Source organism: Pyxicephalus adspersus, chromosome 11 (genome assembly GCF_032062135.1).
Source record: "Pyxicephalus adspersus chromosome 11, UCB_Pads_2.0, whole genome shotgun sequence".
Lineage (NCBI taxonomy): Eukaryota > Metazoa > Chordata > Amphibia > Anura > Pyxicephalidae > Pyxicephalus > Pyxicephalus adspersus.
Window position 1 is genome coordinate 16310394 of NC_092868.1, and position 18570 is coordinate 16328963.

Below are 18570 nucleotides of genomic sequence, written 5' to 3' on the forward strand. Positions count from 1 at the left end.
GCCCCTGCAGATTCACCTGAAGAATGTTTGCAGAGTGTCAGATTCACTGCTTGATATATGGACCCCTAAGTGATTTAAGTGATTTAAGTGTTTAGAGAAAAATCTTTACTAAGTTGCCATTGATAACCTCTCCTAAACCTCTTCTAAACATGCTAATGTCTGAGTGACATACTGTTATGTTAGCCTCAATACTGTCTGCATTAAACACAGCAACAAATAGTGCAATGGCAGTAGCCATGTTTCTTTTATGCAAGGTGTATTTTAAACAGGTTATAAAACTATTGTTTTTCAACTATTGGTCACTTGGTGACACATGCATGAATCTAAAAAAAAAATTAGGTTAGATGATTCAATAATGTGGTAATCTGCTGTGAAACACTGTGACCATTGTGTAGGTGACCAATTAATTGCAAATGGACATTATTGAAAGCATGAACCATTCTGAATTCTCCTTTATTTAATAATTTTTTTAGACTGGACTGCAAAATAAAGGACAGAGAAACTATAATAGTTTTCTATGCACAGGCTGAGCTCCTGGTATATGCAGGGACGTTAGGTTTGTGTAGACTCCTCTGAGATGAGCAGAGCCAAATGATCCAGTGCTCCCATCTCTACAACAAGAAAAGATTGTTAGATATTCATACAAAAAACAAATTCAACAATCACTGAAATAAGAGAACAAGTCAAAAAGTGTAAAGCACATCAAAACTAGGTTTGCTCACATTCATGGACATGGTCATACCTTCCTAAATTTAGTGGAACATTAAGGTTTATTAAGTGCCATCCCTTTGGTGACAGTAAAATCATAGAGCCAAATGGCAACACACATGAGCATTGCTATTTAGAGAACCACTTTAGGCATCAACCGTGTTATATAGCTCAGCAACCCAACTACTAGCAATCCTAGCTATTCCTGAACATATACAAGTTAAGGAAATAGGTAAAATGCCATTTTATGATAAAAAAAGGTTTATCTAGGGTTATTTGTTATATATGGCAATATGTAAAAAAATTGAAACACCTAAATAGGATCACAGTTAGTGAAGTTAACCATTTTCCATGGTTTCTGCTCTCTATAGGATTTGTACAATAGTAAAAGAACCAGGGCTAAAAATCAAATCAACAAGCACTCTAGGCAAAGTTGCAATTAAGGAACTTTTATGTATCATCTTTGATATGATGATCATCTTTGAATGATGTGCATTACTTTAATAAAAAAAACCTACATTTTCCTGCAGTTCCGTGCACAATTACCTTTAAGGCGAAGGTATGCCAGGAATTCAAGGACAGTCTGAATAGTAGTCTCATCTAATGAATGTAGCGATGTTCCTGTAGAAATTAGAAAACTATAACTGCTCTCCTTTAAAACTTATCAGTTTCATTTTTTAAACCATTCAGTGCCTAAGAAACAGGAACATTTTTTTACGTCTAAGACAACATATTGAAAAGAAAAAACTGCTGCCTTCTGACTTAAATCCAAAAGAAATAGAAAGTTAAATGTTCCTTACTTTCTGTTGCAGTAACATAAATCACCAGAACAAATACAGAGAATGAATCAATAAATCTGGGACATGGGATATAAAAGGGGGGTTAAAATTTTTCACACTCAGTCAATCTTTTAGAAATATTTTAACAATGTCAGCCTCCATCATGGTACATTTTGGATGGCATTTATTAAAGTCCGAAATTCAAAATTGTTCAAATACTTGGAATATGTTTTAGCCATCATCCACTGTTCATCCACCATCTACTGTTTGTGGTATGTCATTTGTTTACAGATGTTTGATTCACTCAGTAAAGTCTATATAGCTTCTGGCTTCATTGATTGTTTGTCCAACAATCTGAAAATTTTACCATCTACTGAATACTGTATGAGAAGCTTCAGGAAAGGCTATTTTTAAGGAAAGCAAAGAGAGCAAAATTATAGATAGATAGACTTACCATACATGTCTCTTCCACCCTTGAACAAGTCTTCCACTATCTCCCTCTTTCCAGGTATACCACCCTTATCAGGCAAAGTTCGATGAGCATCTGTTGGTTAAAGAAAATTGCCAAATAATAAATTCTGATTATTAACAGCTTTATATATATATGGAGCTCCATGTGTTTATATTACAATATGGAGGCTAGCAAGATAATCACATCACATTCTGGCATATCAAGATATTAAAAAAATCATTATTCCAACTACATTACACTTAAAACAGTGCCATCTTTTCCAGCGTTTCTTCAGACCCTGATACTGCTGTTTTCCAACAAAACACAAAGAGTTCTTCTATGTTTTCAGCACATCTGTAACAATTTTTTCAGAGATTCTAATGTAGTTGATATAATATATAAAGTTAAATACACACATTTGAATATGAACAGGGAACCCCTCATACTGGTCAGCAAGTATGCAGACTTAGTAAGCACATATTCTTTCTCCAACAGTACAATATATACAATATATACAATTTATCAGATGTACACTCAAGCATATACCTAAAGCGAAAAATTTCATTTTTTTTGGTGTATTCATGCTTTGAGAAAATAAATTCTCTGCAGGTCCCCTCTACCTATCAAACAGATTTTAACAAACTCCATTACAGATCCTTCCTTGAATCTATTCCATAGAGGACCAGTTTTAAAGTTTACGTAAAGTCAAAACTTGAAGAGGGTTGAAAGTAATGCCGCTGTGTATCAATGTTTTGTAAGAGCTATAACTGCCAATACTGTGATGAATGAACCCTCTATTTCCTATATTTATGTCCATGGGTCTAACTGCTGGCACTACTGCATCTGGTATTATGCAGGGGATAGTTTAAGGAATCACAGGACACGCAAAGGACTATATTAAGCAGCCCACATCCTCCAGGGATACCTGATGTAGGTATCCCAGGAGGCTGGGGGCTTCCCATTCAGTCTCAACGCTGTGGTGGTAAAAACAGAAGGGTAAATATTTTTTTATTTTAAAACACATTTGTGTACTTACGAGGCCCAAGAAGATAACCAGCACTGTTCAAGGTCCATCCACGCTTGTCTTTTGGCTAAGAATGCAGGTGAAACATTTAAAAAAAGAGATCAGGAGATCCTTAAAGCCCTACAGGTGTACGTACTATGTAACTCTCTTTTTAAACATCACAAGCAACCAGTTTTAAAGTATTTTAAGTTGTGTCATAATACCATAATACAAAGGCCATAATACAAAGTTGTCCCTTGCTGCATGGCTTCTAGTGGATTAGAAGTTCCACATTTTAGGGTAGTATTTTGACACTGGTTTCTTTTCCTATTTATCCTAAATTATTTAACCAAAAATTGTTTACTATTTACAGGTTTGTGTTGGCCTAAAATAAAAAAACATATGCATGAGATTATGGCTATTTCAACATTTTTAGTTAGAATTTACCTGTTAGAATTGATGATTAGGGTCAGGTTAGAGTGTAATTAATAATATCAGACAGTATGAAAGATAGCCCCGGAGCAAAAAGAAGAGCAGAGTTTGGCGCAGGGCCCGCATGACTGGGTGCCAATGGGAAGACAGGACAGTAAGGGGTTAATGTTTGAAGAAAGGGGAGGAGAGTAATAGTGGGAAAGCAGACAGTTTAGAGAAGGGTGCTGGGGGGAAGAAAGGGGAGGGAAGGGGAGGAGAGTAATAGTGGTGTGATTGTGGGGGGCGGACAGTTTAGGGAAGGGTTAAAATGGGCCAGACAGGCGGACAACAGCAGGTGCACAGCGTGGAGTGAGCTTCCTGCCTGCCCACCCTGTGGTTAGTGAGGTGAGGAGGCCTGGTGGTTAAAGGGTTGACAGTGGTTGACTTCCTGGGAGGGCAGGTGATTTGTGAAGGCTGAATGGTGAAAATGGACTCATCTTTGATATGGTGTCCAAGGTATTGGCACCCAAGTCAGGTGTGATATTGGCACCCAAGGCAGGTGTGGATGTGTCTGAGTGCCAAAATATCAATTCAAGTAACTCAGGTGGTATGTGGTTATGGCAGCCTTCTGCTACCAGTGTGTTTTGAGGGGATTGTGTGACATCAGAGCTACTTCAGTCAAGCCATATCTATAACTGCCATTTTGTCTTTCATATTGTGATCTTCTCTTTTTACTTTGCAAGTTAATAGCAATATACTTTGCTGACATACTGATGATTGATGACATTTAAAATAAAAAGTTACAAATGCAGTATAAATATAATATCCTTATCATAACTATATTAAGGAATTTTAACAATTATATTCTATAGCACTAAACATTGCAATACATTAGTATACCTTGAATAAACATATGACCTTGATTGAGCAAACTGGATGTTTTCTTACCATTAATGTGTAGCCAAAACATTCAGTTGCCATGGCACACAGAAGAAAAGAGATGCACAACAGAGTCTGTGAATTCCGCATCTAAAGAACAACAAAGTCATGTCAGATCTGGTTTATTTCACATATACTCTCTACATAATGGCCTTTAAGTGTGTCTATATCTAAATCTTGTTTTTTACCTTTGAACAGAATGGGCTTAGGGAGATTTACCCTTACTTCCTGTTTTGGCTTACAACCGTTTTCCAGACAGGAAGTGAGTGAAAATCTGCAATGAGTAACAATATAATACATATAGGGATTTTCTCATTCCCCTACCTAACCTAAAGATTTTTATGGCTGTCTTTGTTACTCTTAGTGATTTCCCCTCATTTCCACCCTAGGTGACAAACTTTTTTTATTACACAGGAAATTAAAGCATCTCTCCAACAGAATTTCTGACTCTAGTAAAACCTTCAAGAAGTTCTAATCCTTACACACCCTCTAAACCTAAATGGTGTTTTGTGTAGAAACATACATATTTAATTTAATAAGTCACATGAAAATGTAAAATGGGCAGTCTGTATAGTAACCAATTAAAACTATTGTAAGTATCATTAGGTACACACCGAATATGTTTACATAATAAATTACATTTAAATTGCAACTCATGTGAGTATTTCAGTGTGTCTTCCTATTATCCTCCTGCCATCAATTGTACAGCAGGACTCAGAGGAAGTGGAAAGGACCTATCCATTACTGACTCCTTATCAAGGGTTATTGCTCCTTTATTGTCCATCAGCAGATTTGAATGTGTTCTGGGTAAATTGTGATTAAGCATTAGACTTACCTATGCTGAAGCTGGGTTGCTTCAATCAAAAGATTGTCTCAACAAAATATTTACACCTTAACCTTCAACTTATATGTTTTTCAGCCACTTGAGGGGAGTTTAGCTTTAAAGCAGAAGTAAATTCCACTTTTAAAAACGCACCAGGCAGGCCATTATTGCAGAAACGGACAGTCCCTTTTATGTCCCTTCTACAATAATCCCTCCAATTTGCCTGATTGTACTGGGAAACATTGGTTGCCAGGATACCCATCAATCCCAGCTTCTCCTGCGCATGCTGGGACTGAATAAACTGCCTGTGCAGGAGTTACATGAACCCTGCCCAGCCAATTAGGAAGGCCAAAGATCTCTAGATTTCTAAAAAGAAATTCTCTAGAAAGAGAGGAAGAAAGAAAATGGTGGCATCCTGTGACAGAATGTAGACAAGTGAATATCACGCGGTTTAGTTGTACATTAGGAAACTAGTAGCATTAAGAAATAAAGCATGACCTTACCTACATCTTGCTGCACAATAAAGAAAGCTTAATAAACTATGCTGGTGAATGTATAAGTAAAACAATATTAAGAATACTATAGTACTAAGAAACAACTCAGTATTTACAGAAACCCTTAGTATTCCTTTACTGGAGTATTTTCCTGTTTTCTGAAACGGCTTGTGATAAATGGTCATTTCTGACATTCTAGATGGTTAAACAGGGAGAATAGATACAAATTCCGCAAGGATGCTGTGTTAGCATTTATTGGACTTATGTAAAGATCAGGCAGGTATCTCTCCACCTATTGGACTTACTAGAAACTATAGGCAAAGATAATAATAAATACATTAAAGGAATGTATAAAATTTAATCTGCCTTTACATGGTCAGCCTTAGTAACCAAACTGAAAAGTTTGTTATTTCATTGGTTGAAACAATCTGGAATGAACCATGCCATTGCCATATACCATCTATAAAGTTCTAAAAACATTATCACAAAGAGGCACAGTTATAAAATGCTGACTAGATTTATGAACACTGGTTTTATGATATATATTACTATTATCAGCTATTGAGATTCCTAAATATATAGCCATTTTTATATTGTTTTGCATTTTCTTCAAGCTCCTGTTTAAACCACTTTTAAACATGCAAATTTGTCGCCACTTTGAAAAGCAACAATAGGGATTTTTTCAAACACTTTTTCACCACTTTCCACTTCCACTTTTGCCACTTTCTAAATGTGGTGATACATTTGTCTATTTAGGGCAATGCAGGAATTATTGTACCTGTATTGTACACATTTTTAGGAACCAGTAAAAAAAATCTGTTCCCAATCTGATAAAAACATTGAATAAAAAAAACTTTATTTTTCCTAAACAGGCCTCATAAAACCAAAATAAATAATATTTATTGGAATACATTTTAATGCCTCATATTTATATTAATAAAGAACACAATAGCATTAAAAAAACTACAGTAAATCAAAGCAGCCAGTTAGCAATTATCTTTGTCCTGTTTGCTCTACACTGATGAAATGAATAGTTTGGTTGCTGTAAATGTTTGTAAACATTCCCTTGTGGGAATCTTCCAGCTCCATGTGTTTCAATGGCAATAACTGATTCCCTCAAGGAAATATTTATATATATACAAAAAATAAAAAAAAAAATAAAAGTAAATAACTTGGAAATTCAAATTTATATTTTGTATTGGATTGGATACAAACTTGCATATCCAATCCAATACAAAATAATTCAAATAATTACAAAGTATATACCTGGTAAATTCAAACTGTCATTTTGTATTGGATTGGATACAAACTCCAGCATCCAATACAATACAAGAAAATAAAAAAAAATAAAATAAAAGTAAATAACTTGGAAATTCAAATTCTTATTTTGTATTGGATTGGATACAAACTCCCGTATCCAATCAAATACAAAATAATTCAAAACAAACTCCAATAAATACAGAATCAAAGTTTTAAAAATTGCCACACTAGGGAGGTGTTTTAGAATAATATAGTACTTTACAATATACAGAGTTACTGCTTTTTCAGTATTTATGATTTGTTTACATTGCTGATTTTTGTGTTTTTCCTTTAATTTTATTAAAAGTAATTTTTTTTTTTTACATGATTGTGTGTTTCAAACATTTTTTATATTCATATTATCTACTAGAACCCTTGTTCGGACATATTTCTGTAAGTTACAGGTCTACAATTTAAAAAAAAATTTCATGAAAAACAATGGATCACTTTTGGTACAGAAATCTAGACCTCAGTGTAACGCTCAGGAGGTTAAATAGGTTTCTGACTTATCTATTCATATAAGAAAGAGTTCATGCAATACCAGCTGAAAGCACATAAATAAAACCTTACCTTCAATATAGGATTTATTGTCCTGGTGTAGAATATTCAGGGAAAAATATATTTTTGAGTTTTTCCAGAGTGTGTAGCTGAAGTAGGGGGCCAGAATCTTGCAAGCTTGATGTTACTCAGCCACCCTTCAGTGTCGTGAGATCCCCACAACTTGCTGGGTATTTATGCAGTGAGCGCAATTTTTTTGTGATTATCGGGGAGGGAGGAGAGGAGGGGATACAAAATGACAAATACGCAAAAAGGTTTGTGTTAAGGTGAAAGCTATTATTTGCTTTTTCAACAAGAAAATTAGTTTGATAGGCGTAATTGCCTATAATTGACTTCCTACTAATGCCAGTATATTTAAGTCAAGGGCTTGCTTTCTTCTATATGAAGTCTTTTTTTCTACCCTCACCCATGTCATGTTCCCCCTAATTTTTTTTATACAAAATCAACTTTGTATTCTCTACTTAGACTGCTTTGTAGAAAAGATGTGTAAACACGTTGAACTATGAAATTACATTTTTAAGGCCATGGAGATTTGTGAGTACGTTATGTTCAGCTAAAAGTCGCATTAAAATTAGCAGGTTCAAGTTTTTATGGTGTAGAACATTGTGGAAGAATACAGAAATTATTTGTACTTTTAGCCACATTTGAACTGGTAAGGTATATAAACGGAGGACATCACTTGAAGAGATTTGGCCTGGTTTATTAAAGCTCTTCAAGGTTGGAGAGCATACACTTTCATCAGTGAAACTGGGTTATCCAGCAAACCTGGAACCCACTGGTGGACACTGGATATATGCTATAACAGACTGAGGATTATAAAGGCTTTGTTTGCTGAATCCTGGCTTTGTACTTCACATGTCTGGGCTGTCAATATTCCTGGTTATGCTTTCATTTGTAAAGACAGAGTCGAACGAAAGGGTGGTGGTGTCGGTCTGTATGTGAGAAGTGATCTGAAAGTGAATGGAAAATAAGAAATTGCTGATGGAGCAAGCGATGAGATTGAGGCATTATGGGTGGAGCTGAATGTGAGGATGCACAATACACAATTGGAGTCTGCTGTAGGCCCCCCAGTGCTAAGGAAAAAATAGAGAATCAACCACTAGCACAGATAGAAAAAGCAGCAAAAAGTGGAAATGTTTTAATCATGGGAGATTTTAACCACCCTGACATTGTCTGGAGTAAGGGCACTACAAGAACAGCAAAAGAGAGGAAATTTGTGAATTTATTACAAGATAGTTTTATGGTACAGTTTATAGAAGCTCCAACTAGAAATGATACTCTGCTTGGCCTAGTTCTTTCTAATATTCCAAAGCTTATAACAAATGTGCATATAAAAGAGAATCTGGGTAGCAGTGACCATAATAGGATTTCATTTAATGTAAGCTGTAAACAGGAAGCAAAAACAGGAAAGATAAAAACATTTAATTTTAGGAGAGCAAATTTTCCATTAAGGGCGGCTTTCTGTGACTTGGACTGGGAGACAATACTGTCCTCAAAGAGGACAGAACAGAAATGGGAATGTTTCAAGTCTGTTTTACAAAAGCACACTGAAAAATATATTCCAATGGGTAAAAAGTTTAAGAGGCTAAAATTAAAATCTATTTGGCTCACAGCTGATGTTAAAAAAGTCATAAGGAACAAGAAAAGGGCATTCCAAAAATGCTAAAAATGAAGGATTACCTACATCGTTTGAAAACTATAAAGAATACAACAAAAGATGTAAAAAGGATATAAAATGTGCAAAACTTCGAAATAAAAGTCAGATTGCAAGGGAAAGTAAGACAAACCTCAAACATTTCTTTAACCCCCCTAGCGTTCTAATTCTGTCATTTTTTGATCCAAAAAGTGATCCTATTTTTTTTGCGTGGAAATTTTTGTTTATATTGTGGGCCTGTAATTCTTAGGATTAACTCCCGTGTATAATTAATATATTTATTTATTATATTAGAATCATAAATTATAAAATAATACACAATTATAAATAATTATTATAAAAAATAATGAAATATTAGCCCAAAACAATGTAATTTATCAAAAAAAAAAAATTTATCAAAAATTTCTTACTGAAATTTTCCAAACAAGGGTGCAATATTATTGATAAATAATAATATAAATTATATGCAGATTTTAGAAAAAAAATATTTACTTTTTTAGTAGACATTCCGGGTGTGGTAGATTTTGAAGCAGGGTGCTGCACAAAGCCCAATAGCACAGTCAGGACAGAAGAACCTGGTTTCCTTGCGTTTCTTCCTTCCTCTGTCATCGGTCTTTGAGCAGCAAACCACGCATATCCTTGTAGGTGCCGCCTTTTTCGGGGTTGGTGGGATGTATTCAGTGAAGTGACGACCGGTCAGGCGTTCTGGGTTGACAATGATGGAAGCACGACGTCCAGGTCTATTCATAGCCACTGATGATGTTTGGTGGTTCTTGACTATGGATTCGGAAACTTGCAAAATGAAGTCTGAATGATTCAAAGGCCTCTGACTTTTTTTTTTTGTACAGAACGTAGGCATTCCATAGGCACTGCTCAACTAGATGCCTGAAAATCTTTTTGTAATACTTCGTTTGCTGTTTCCTCATCGCTGGGTAGAATGTCATAGCTTGGTCAGCTCTGTCGACACCTCCCATTGTGGTATTGTAGTCAATCACCACCTGTGGCTTCATCACTTCTTTCCCACGTTTTGTGTGTACCAGAACGGTAGAGGCATCATGGACAGTACTCATCAGGCACACATCTTTTATGTCACACCATCTCAGGGCCATCATCTTTCCTTTCTGCCAGGCAACAATTTCTCCTGTCTTCAGCTTCCCTTTTGCAAACAGTGCTGGCAGATTGCGCCGGTTAGCCCTAACGGTTCCATACGCATCTGTTCTGTGTCACAGAAGGAACTCATAAAGCTCAGGAGATGTGTGAAAATTGTCAGTTGTGACACAATAGCCCTGACCTAGCAATGGCTCAATGAGGGATAGCACTGAAGATGTTGCCAATCCATAATGGCTGTATCTGGGGTTGAACTGTGTCCCTTTTCCAGTGTATAGCACCGTATTCCAGATGTAGCCAGATGAGGAAATTTTTTAGAATCATTTGAGAAACTTCCCAAATTGTCTTGAGTTTTGGTGCAGGATGGGTAGTTTCATCAAATTCCTCATTGTTTGCAAAGTGCAGGTATTTCATGATGAGGGAAAATCGGTATTCTGGCATGACTGTGCCAAAGAATGGAGTGGCAATCATTTTGTTCCTGGACCAGTACCACTTCTGCACGGGTTTGCCCACAACTCCCTGCAGGATCACCAAGCCCAACAACAGCCAAATGTCATCCTTGGTCACAGGTTCCCATTTTCTGCTTCTTGCAAACCTCAGGTGTGGAGCACCTTGTTGTTGTCCAGCGTACCTGCATAAAACAAAATAAAAAATGAATTTTAGGATATGTGCTTTTATAGTGTGAAGGTATTATGTTAGCAAACAAAGAGCAGCATATATGTTTGCATAAAAAAAAGCAAAACATTTCAAAAAGTTAGCAAACACAGAGCAGGATACATGTTGGCATAAAAAAATGAAAAAGTTGGCACAGAGCAGCACACATGTTGGCAAAAAAAAAAAAAAATTAGCAAAAAATTTCAAAAAGTAAGCAAACAGAGCAGCATACACGTTGGCATAAAAAAAAATTAAAAAATTAGCACAGAACAGCACACATGTTGGCAAAAAAAAATTAGCAAAAAATTTCAAAAAGTTAGCAAACACAGGGCAGCATACATGTTGGCAAAAAATTTCAAAAAGTTAGCAAACACAAGAGCGGCTTACCTGTTTGTCTCCGCAACAATTTTTTCGATAACTTCATCGGTCAAAAACAACTTCAGGTATGCCAGGGGGTCGTCGCATTCAGCCTCAATTTTCATCCCAGGTGCGCCAGTGAATGGAATTCTTGGCGGTGCTGCCTGGTCCGCATCAAGGTCAATAGGACACCATGTGCGCACAGCACTGACCTCAGGTCCAGAATCGTCGCTCAGTTCACTTTCGCTGTCTGATGACAAATTTCCTGGTGAATCACTATCGCTCTATTCCACAAAGGACTCCAAAACGCTATCGCTGCGTTCGAATTCCTCCAAAACAGCGCTTGCAATTTTTCCCACCCCGAGTCACACTCGGGAATACCGCTAGGGGGTTAAATATATTAATAGCAAAAAGATCAGATCTGAGCATGTAGACCCCTTAAAGTTTGTCTCTGGGTTGGTATCTGGGGATAAAGAAAAGGCAGATTTACTAAACACTTCTTTTTAGCTCTGTGTACACAAAGGAAAACTGCAGAGCTCAAGTCCAAATTCATAATAGCAATCTCACTGCCTTAAATGAGTCACAATGGCTTAAAATTGATATGATAAATTTAAAGCAAAATTAAAGTTGACAAAGTACCAGGACCTGATGGATTACATCCACGTGTCCTCAAAGAGTGTTGGGACCTTTACTGTTTAACATCTTTACAAATGATATAGTTTGGGATTAAAAGTATCATTTCTATGTTTGCAGATGACACCAAACTATGCACCTGTTTGTTAGCAAATGTTTTCAATCATGGACCAGATCTATTCCAGGTTTTCTGAATCATCCAGCTTTACTGATGAAAGTGTATCCTCTTCAGCCTTGAAAAAGTTTTAATAAATCAGGTACAATGAGCACAACCCCTCACTTTTTCCCGAAAGCTTTCTTATTCTTACTGTATTTTGAATTAGAAAGTATACTCTCCTGTTTGGGGTAGATAGAATCCCAAATAGAGGGGGGAAGTATACCAAATAGAAAGATTTTAAAGGTATGAAATATCAAGGTATAATACAATCATGTAAAATAGAGAACTTAACATCGTTCTTCTCTGGGGAAATGTAGTGGATGCAAGTTTTTGCACCCCTGTATACCCTTGATTGGAGTCTTTTGATTCTGAATACAGATTGGTTATACTATTTACTTTATGTTTTAAACTGATTCTTCAGCATTGAAATCTTTTCTATTAATAAAATCTCTTTTGGAATTTTATTTAGAATAACTACCAACCTCATTCTCAAACGCATACTTGTTTGTTTAACTACATCAGGTGTCTATTTACCACTACATTCCTGTAAATCTTACTTTGTTCTCCATTTTATACAACAATGATTATAATGACTTACTGAGGCCACACTCACCTGTTATAATGTTCTATAATGTTTGTCGTTTTAGTCATCTCCTTATATCTTGCCTAGACGTGCTTTCTACCAGTCCAAGGTGTCATGAGCTACCATTTATTTATTTATTTTTTAAATTATGTGTGGTTTGGTTTTTGGGTCATTCACTATCAATGGGTGACTGATTGCTATTACTTCACATTTTTTAATTGGTTGTATCTAAAATGCGTGTATAAGCCTCTGCACTAATGTAAGATCTGTATGTTTAAAACTACTGATATATAAATCTATTGAGTGATTGATTGATGAGCGTTGAAGAGAACCATATTTCTATAAATTTTTTTACCGATGCCTGTTAAAATCTCTTGTTATCATCAGTATTAATAAAGGGCCAACAATAGATCTCCTGATGAAGCAGACCAGATCTGCGAAACGCGTAGAGTTTAAAAAGTTACCCTTTAACCATCTGCTGATTACCCTATCAATTTTAAGATTGGGCCAATGTGAAAGGCATTATTATTAATAGCAAAATATTGCTTGAGCAATCATCTTATACCCACACCAAAATACCAGGAGATATTTGACTAGTGCCTTTTTAGGCCTAAATTTTGATTTTATGGTATCATTTGTATATGTATGTAATGTGTCCATGGCAAAGTATAATTAACACCTTTTAATAATGATTTGCTAATAAAATACATTATTTTATTATACCTTGGTTTTCGGTAAACCACCTTTAAAATTCCTCTATTTGGTATACTTCCCTCCTCTATTTAGGATTCTATCTACCCCAAATAGGAGAGTATACTTTCTACTTCAAATTTCAACATTCTGGGATGTGGTAGTTTAATATTATTTATTAACTAAGGGGTTCTACCTTACCAGGAAAATAACTTTAGTACCATGATAAACAGAGATATAGCATTTTTTTTAAAATTAGATCTAAATAGTGAGGCTTAACAGATAGGAGGGGTTGAGGTGAGGCTTGCGAATAATCAACTAGGGACATAAGTGCACATTACAGCATTTTGTCAGTTTCTGGGCAACCAGGAGAAACTTGTTTTAGAAAAGTTAAGGTCTTCATATAACACTTTTTTGTGACAGATTGGTTAAAAAGACACTTCTTTGCACCTAGCATCAAACATTGAACCATTCAAATCCAAGTCCTACAAATCACTGTCTTTCACTTAGTGAAACACATTGAAGGGCTACTAAGATGAAAGGTAATTGGCCTAAAAATATGTTTGTGGTTGGAAACCATGGGAAGAGTCAAAGTAGATAATGTACAGTGGTGGTACTCTCGCACTGGTACTTTGATGACCAAATGGCTTGGTTGGAACTATGATCACAGACAGACCCTAACAGAGGATCTACTACTAAGTAAAATTACCAGTTTGTCATTACCAACATTTCATACCTCATGATATTCACCAGGATATGATGTTTGTTTTTTTTACTTTATACTCAAACACTTATTTTATTTACATTCTAGACATACAACTGTCTCTTACTATTTATATGCACTCCAACAAAAAAGCTGCCCCATATTCTTACTCCAGCATTACACACTATATATCCACTCTTTCTTGAATACTTTTTAACATGCTCACATATTATCTTAGATGTAGACGAAATGTTTCAACATATATGCTTTCATATTTTTTTCACATTAGTGTTAGCTGTATGTCTCATGTTCCCCTGAGGAAGCCTAATAAAGTGAAACACGTCGCTATTCGAGACCAAAGACATTCCTTTTAAGTGCTTTGAGTAACCTCAATTTGATAATTATGGACTCTGATTAACATTCAGGGACTTGATGTCTAACCCCCCTAGCGTTCTAATTTCGTCATTTTTTGATGCAAAAAGTGATCCTATTTTTTTTGGGTAGAAATTTTTGTTTATATTGTGGGCCTGTAATTCTTAGGATGACCTTCCAGGGTCAATAATTATATTTATTTATTCTATTAGAATCATAAATTATAATTTAATACATAATTATAATACATAATTATAAAAAATAATGATTGAATTGTAACTGAAATTTTTCAAACAAGGGTGCAATATTATTGATAAATAAGAAGATAAATTAAATGCAGATTTTAGAAAAAAAAAAATATTTACATATTTAGTAGACATCCTGGGTGTGGTAGATTTTGAAGCAGGGTGCTGCACAAAGCCCAACATCACAGTCAGGACCCAGAGGCTGATCTCCGGGTGATGCGGTAGGGGAAGCAGGGGGATGTCCCTTCTGCTCACTCTCCTGCTTGCATCACCCGGAGATCAGCCTCTGGGAGATGCGAGCAGGACAGCAGTGGGAGTAGATCCAGGGGGAGCTGCCAGCGGGAAATCTCCGCTGGCATCACCCTCTGGATTTACTATTGGTGATCGCATCTGCAGTTAGATGCGATGCACCAAGCAGAAATCCTGCATGGTGCATCGCATCTAACTGCAGATGCGTGCATCGGGGTGGTGGAGACCCGGGCGGTATTTAAAAGCAGATTACTCAGTAATCTGCTTTTAAATTTCCTGTCCGGCCACATCCCCGATGGAGAAGCGCCCCGCCATCACAGCGGGATCGTGAGAACGCCGCTGGAGCACGGGGATAAGGTAAGGGGGTCCCCCAAAGGTACCCCGAGTGTGACTCGGGGTTACCGCTTTTGGCAATTTTTCCCACCCCGAGTCACACTCGGGAATACCGCTAGGGGGGTTAATGATGTTGATGTTCCCAAAAAAATCACACTAACCAACGGGGGCAGGGACCATCGTAACACCAATTTGTCTGCAATAATTGTTTTTAAATTAATCTGTTATATTACTTTATTTTTGAATACATGTTTGCCTAAAAAAAAACCTTTTTGTGTCCATGGGACATAATTTTTGTAAAACATACATTATATTTATTGCATCTCACACAACATGAAATTTAAAACTTATACAATTAGTTTCATTATTATACATACAATACGAGTGGGTATTTTACATCAACAGCAATACAACATCATTGCAACTTGACAGACAATTGTAATAATAATGCGTTTCATCAGACCATATATTACTACCAAGTAATGATGAATTAACCCAACTATATAAATAGAAAACAAAAAATATATTACAATCATTACTTCATGTATGAAAGACAATTAATGCTTATGTCACAGTCCCTCCCGTTACTGAGGTTAGAAGATCTGAGAGACTGGCTGCACCTGAGGTTATCTGACAGTCTCTCTGCTTTCACTTGTTTCAGTGTTGTTCTTGGTAATGACCACACCTCTGGTCTCAGCTGCAGCTTGTTATCATTACTAGTGTTGGTCAAATAGCTCACTATTCAATTCGTCAGCTATTCGCTCGAATAGAGCAAAATTATTCGGGTGGTCGAATGTCAAAGTCGAACACCAATAAAGTCAATGGGAGGAAAAATTTGGGTTTTTTTTCAGCACTGTGTAGAGCTTCTACAGCCTCCAAACAGATGTAAAAAGATACATTATAAAAGGATACATAAAAAGATACCCCTGTACTTTACATGAATATTAAAGAGCACCTGTCACATCAATATTAGGCTAAAGCTAGGTACACACTTCTAATAAATATTGTTAGAAAACAAACGATTACGACCAATCATTGATTATGCACCATTATACTTGAACAATCATATTGTGCACAATTCTGTACATGCTGTAACAATATGATCGTTCAAATATAATCCACCAACAGTGTCCACACGCTAGATACAATCGTTTGAACGATGCAGGGAGGGACATGTAAAGGAGAAAGTGTACCGCAGAAACATGAACGTGAAAGATCGTCGGCCAATCAGATCCACCGTGGAGGTTGTTCATTTCCAACGACAATCCTCATTCGTCGGCGTCCTTGGTCACTTTTTTTGGCCAATCGGTTGTTCATCGGTCGTTCGACGGTCGTTTTTAACGATAATTGTTGGATGTGTGTATGCAGCTTTAGTCTACACGGACTGTTTCCCCAGCATTTAATCTGAAGCTTTTGAAGCCCATGTTTGAAGTCCCTATGCATTCCAATGGGCTAATCTACACCAGGAAATTTCCTTCAGGCACGTTTTTGAGCATTATCTTAAACGTTGCTTGCAACTTTTAAAAAAGTAAAACGCTGGATAAACGCGGGAAAATGCTTCGATTGAACTCAATGGAGGCTTTTACAAGTGTTTTTAAGCTTTTATGAAAGCTTCTATTGAAAACAATAGGGGCTTTTATAAACATTTTTAGCAGGACTTTGGAATCTGGAAGCCCCCTTTAATAAGGAGACTCCCAGATCTCCACCACCCCACCCTGGGGAATGAGTACAGGGGTACAAAAAAACCCTTACTCATTCCCTGAAATGGTTAAAATATATGTAAAAAATAGGACAAGGCTTTAATGTTAAATTATTTTATTAAATGTGTGTGTGTTTGTGTAACTAAACTTTTTTTTTTTACAGGTTATCTCAATGACAGGATGATTTCCAGGGCTGCAATGAGCACAGCCATGGGACTCCTCCTGACAGTGAGGGATCGCAGGGCACTAGGGGTTAAATGAGGACAAGCCTCTCCATTCACCCCTAGTGCTCTGTGATTGGCTGAGGTTTTACGTTTCTCAGCCATTCAGCACTAGACATGAATGGGAAGACTTGTGCCCATTCATCTCTAGTGCTCTGTGATTGGCTGAGAAATAGGAAACCCTGATGACAGCTCAAGCATCATCAGGCTTTCCCTTTCCTCAGCCAATCAGGGAGCAGAGCAATCAGCGGAGCTCTGCTATGCTGACAGCTCCGCTCCCCTTATCGCTCCCGCAGCCCTAGAGGAGCTGTGAAATGTGTTCTGTATCTGTAATGCATGTCATAGCTCCTCTAGGGCTGTGGGAGTAATCAGGGGAGCAGACCTGTCAGCATAGCAGAGCTCTGCTGACTGCTCTGCTCCCTGATTGGCTGAGGAAAGGGAAATCCTGATGATGCTTGAGCTGTCATCAGGGTTTCCTATTTCTCAGCCAATCACAGAGTAGTAGAGGTGATGAATAGAGATACATATCTCCATTCAACCTCTATTGCCCTGGTATTGCCCTGGTATTGCCTGCGGTTACAGCTAATTGAAGGCACGTGCTTCCAACTAGCTGTAACCGCAAAGTTCCCACGGTCCGGGAATCCCACAATGACATTATGATTCATAATGTCATTGTCAGATAACCTGTAAAAAATTTAAAAAAACAAGTTAAAATAAAAACACACAAATTAAATTCATTTTAGATTAATTTTTTTTTTTTTAAACTTTTTTTTTCCTGAATTTTTGCACTCGAATCCCGTGTTTTTCGGGTCGAGTCTATCTGAATTCGAACAGCCATATATACGGGTTGAATTTAAGGACAACCCGAATTCGAACACCAACACTAATCATTACTATTCCTCTATTTAGCCTGGCCTTCCACTTCAGGTCATGTGGTTGATATTCTACGCTTGGAGGTGGAAGAGCTGGTGTGTGGTCCTCTCCTGAATTCCTGCTCATCCATTTTCTATTGAAGATAAGTTTACTTCTCTTTGTATTTTGTTGTTACCCCTTTGCTCGTTGTTACTAGGCCTCAGGGAGACGCTGGTTCATTCATCTGGGAAGGAACCAGTAGTCTCATACCCTGTCACTACTCCTAGGGCATTTCAGGGCTCCTAGGGTCTAGGTTCCGGTGTATGAAGTCTCCCACCTTCAGGGTCTATTCATATTGACAGGAGTCAGGGCTAGATTTAGGGTTTTCTGTAGGTGGTGACTATTTCCCTCTGCCTAGCTTGGAGGTCTAGTCCCTTGTCATTATCTTCCTGTTTTCATTCTGGTGTTCCTCTCCTCCCTCTTACCCCGTGACATTATCAATCGCCCAAAAACCGCCATTTTGTTTATTTCAGTGCAGCGATGGATGCCATTTCTGCACTGTTCACACAACTGCAGGGGCTGTTTTTGGAGGTAG

At 37.0% G+C, this 18570-nt stretch overlaps 1 protein-coding gene across 1 annotated transcript; it reads right to left on the minus strand.

Moving 5' to 3' along the window:
- Positions 1-437: 437 nt before the first annotated feature.
- Positions 438-7609, minus strand: LOC140340979 (galanin peptides-like). Its single transcript, XM_072426462.1, has 6 exons — positions 7478-7609; positions 4301-4381; positions 2975-3029; positions 1942-2031; positions 1255-1329; positions 438-611 (listed from the first exon to the last, which is right to left on the minus strand). The coding sequence occupies exons 2-6, from the start codon at positions 4379-4381 to the stop codon at positions 553-555; spliced, it is 360 nt and encodes a 119-aa protein (XP_072282563.1). The 5' UTR covers positions 7478-7609; the 3' UTR covers positions 438-552.
- Between the last annotated feature and the right edge of the window lie 10961 nt (positions 7610-18570).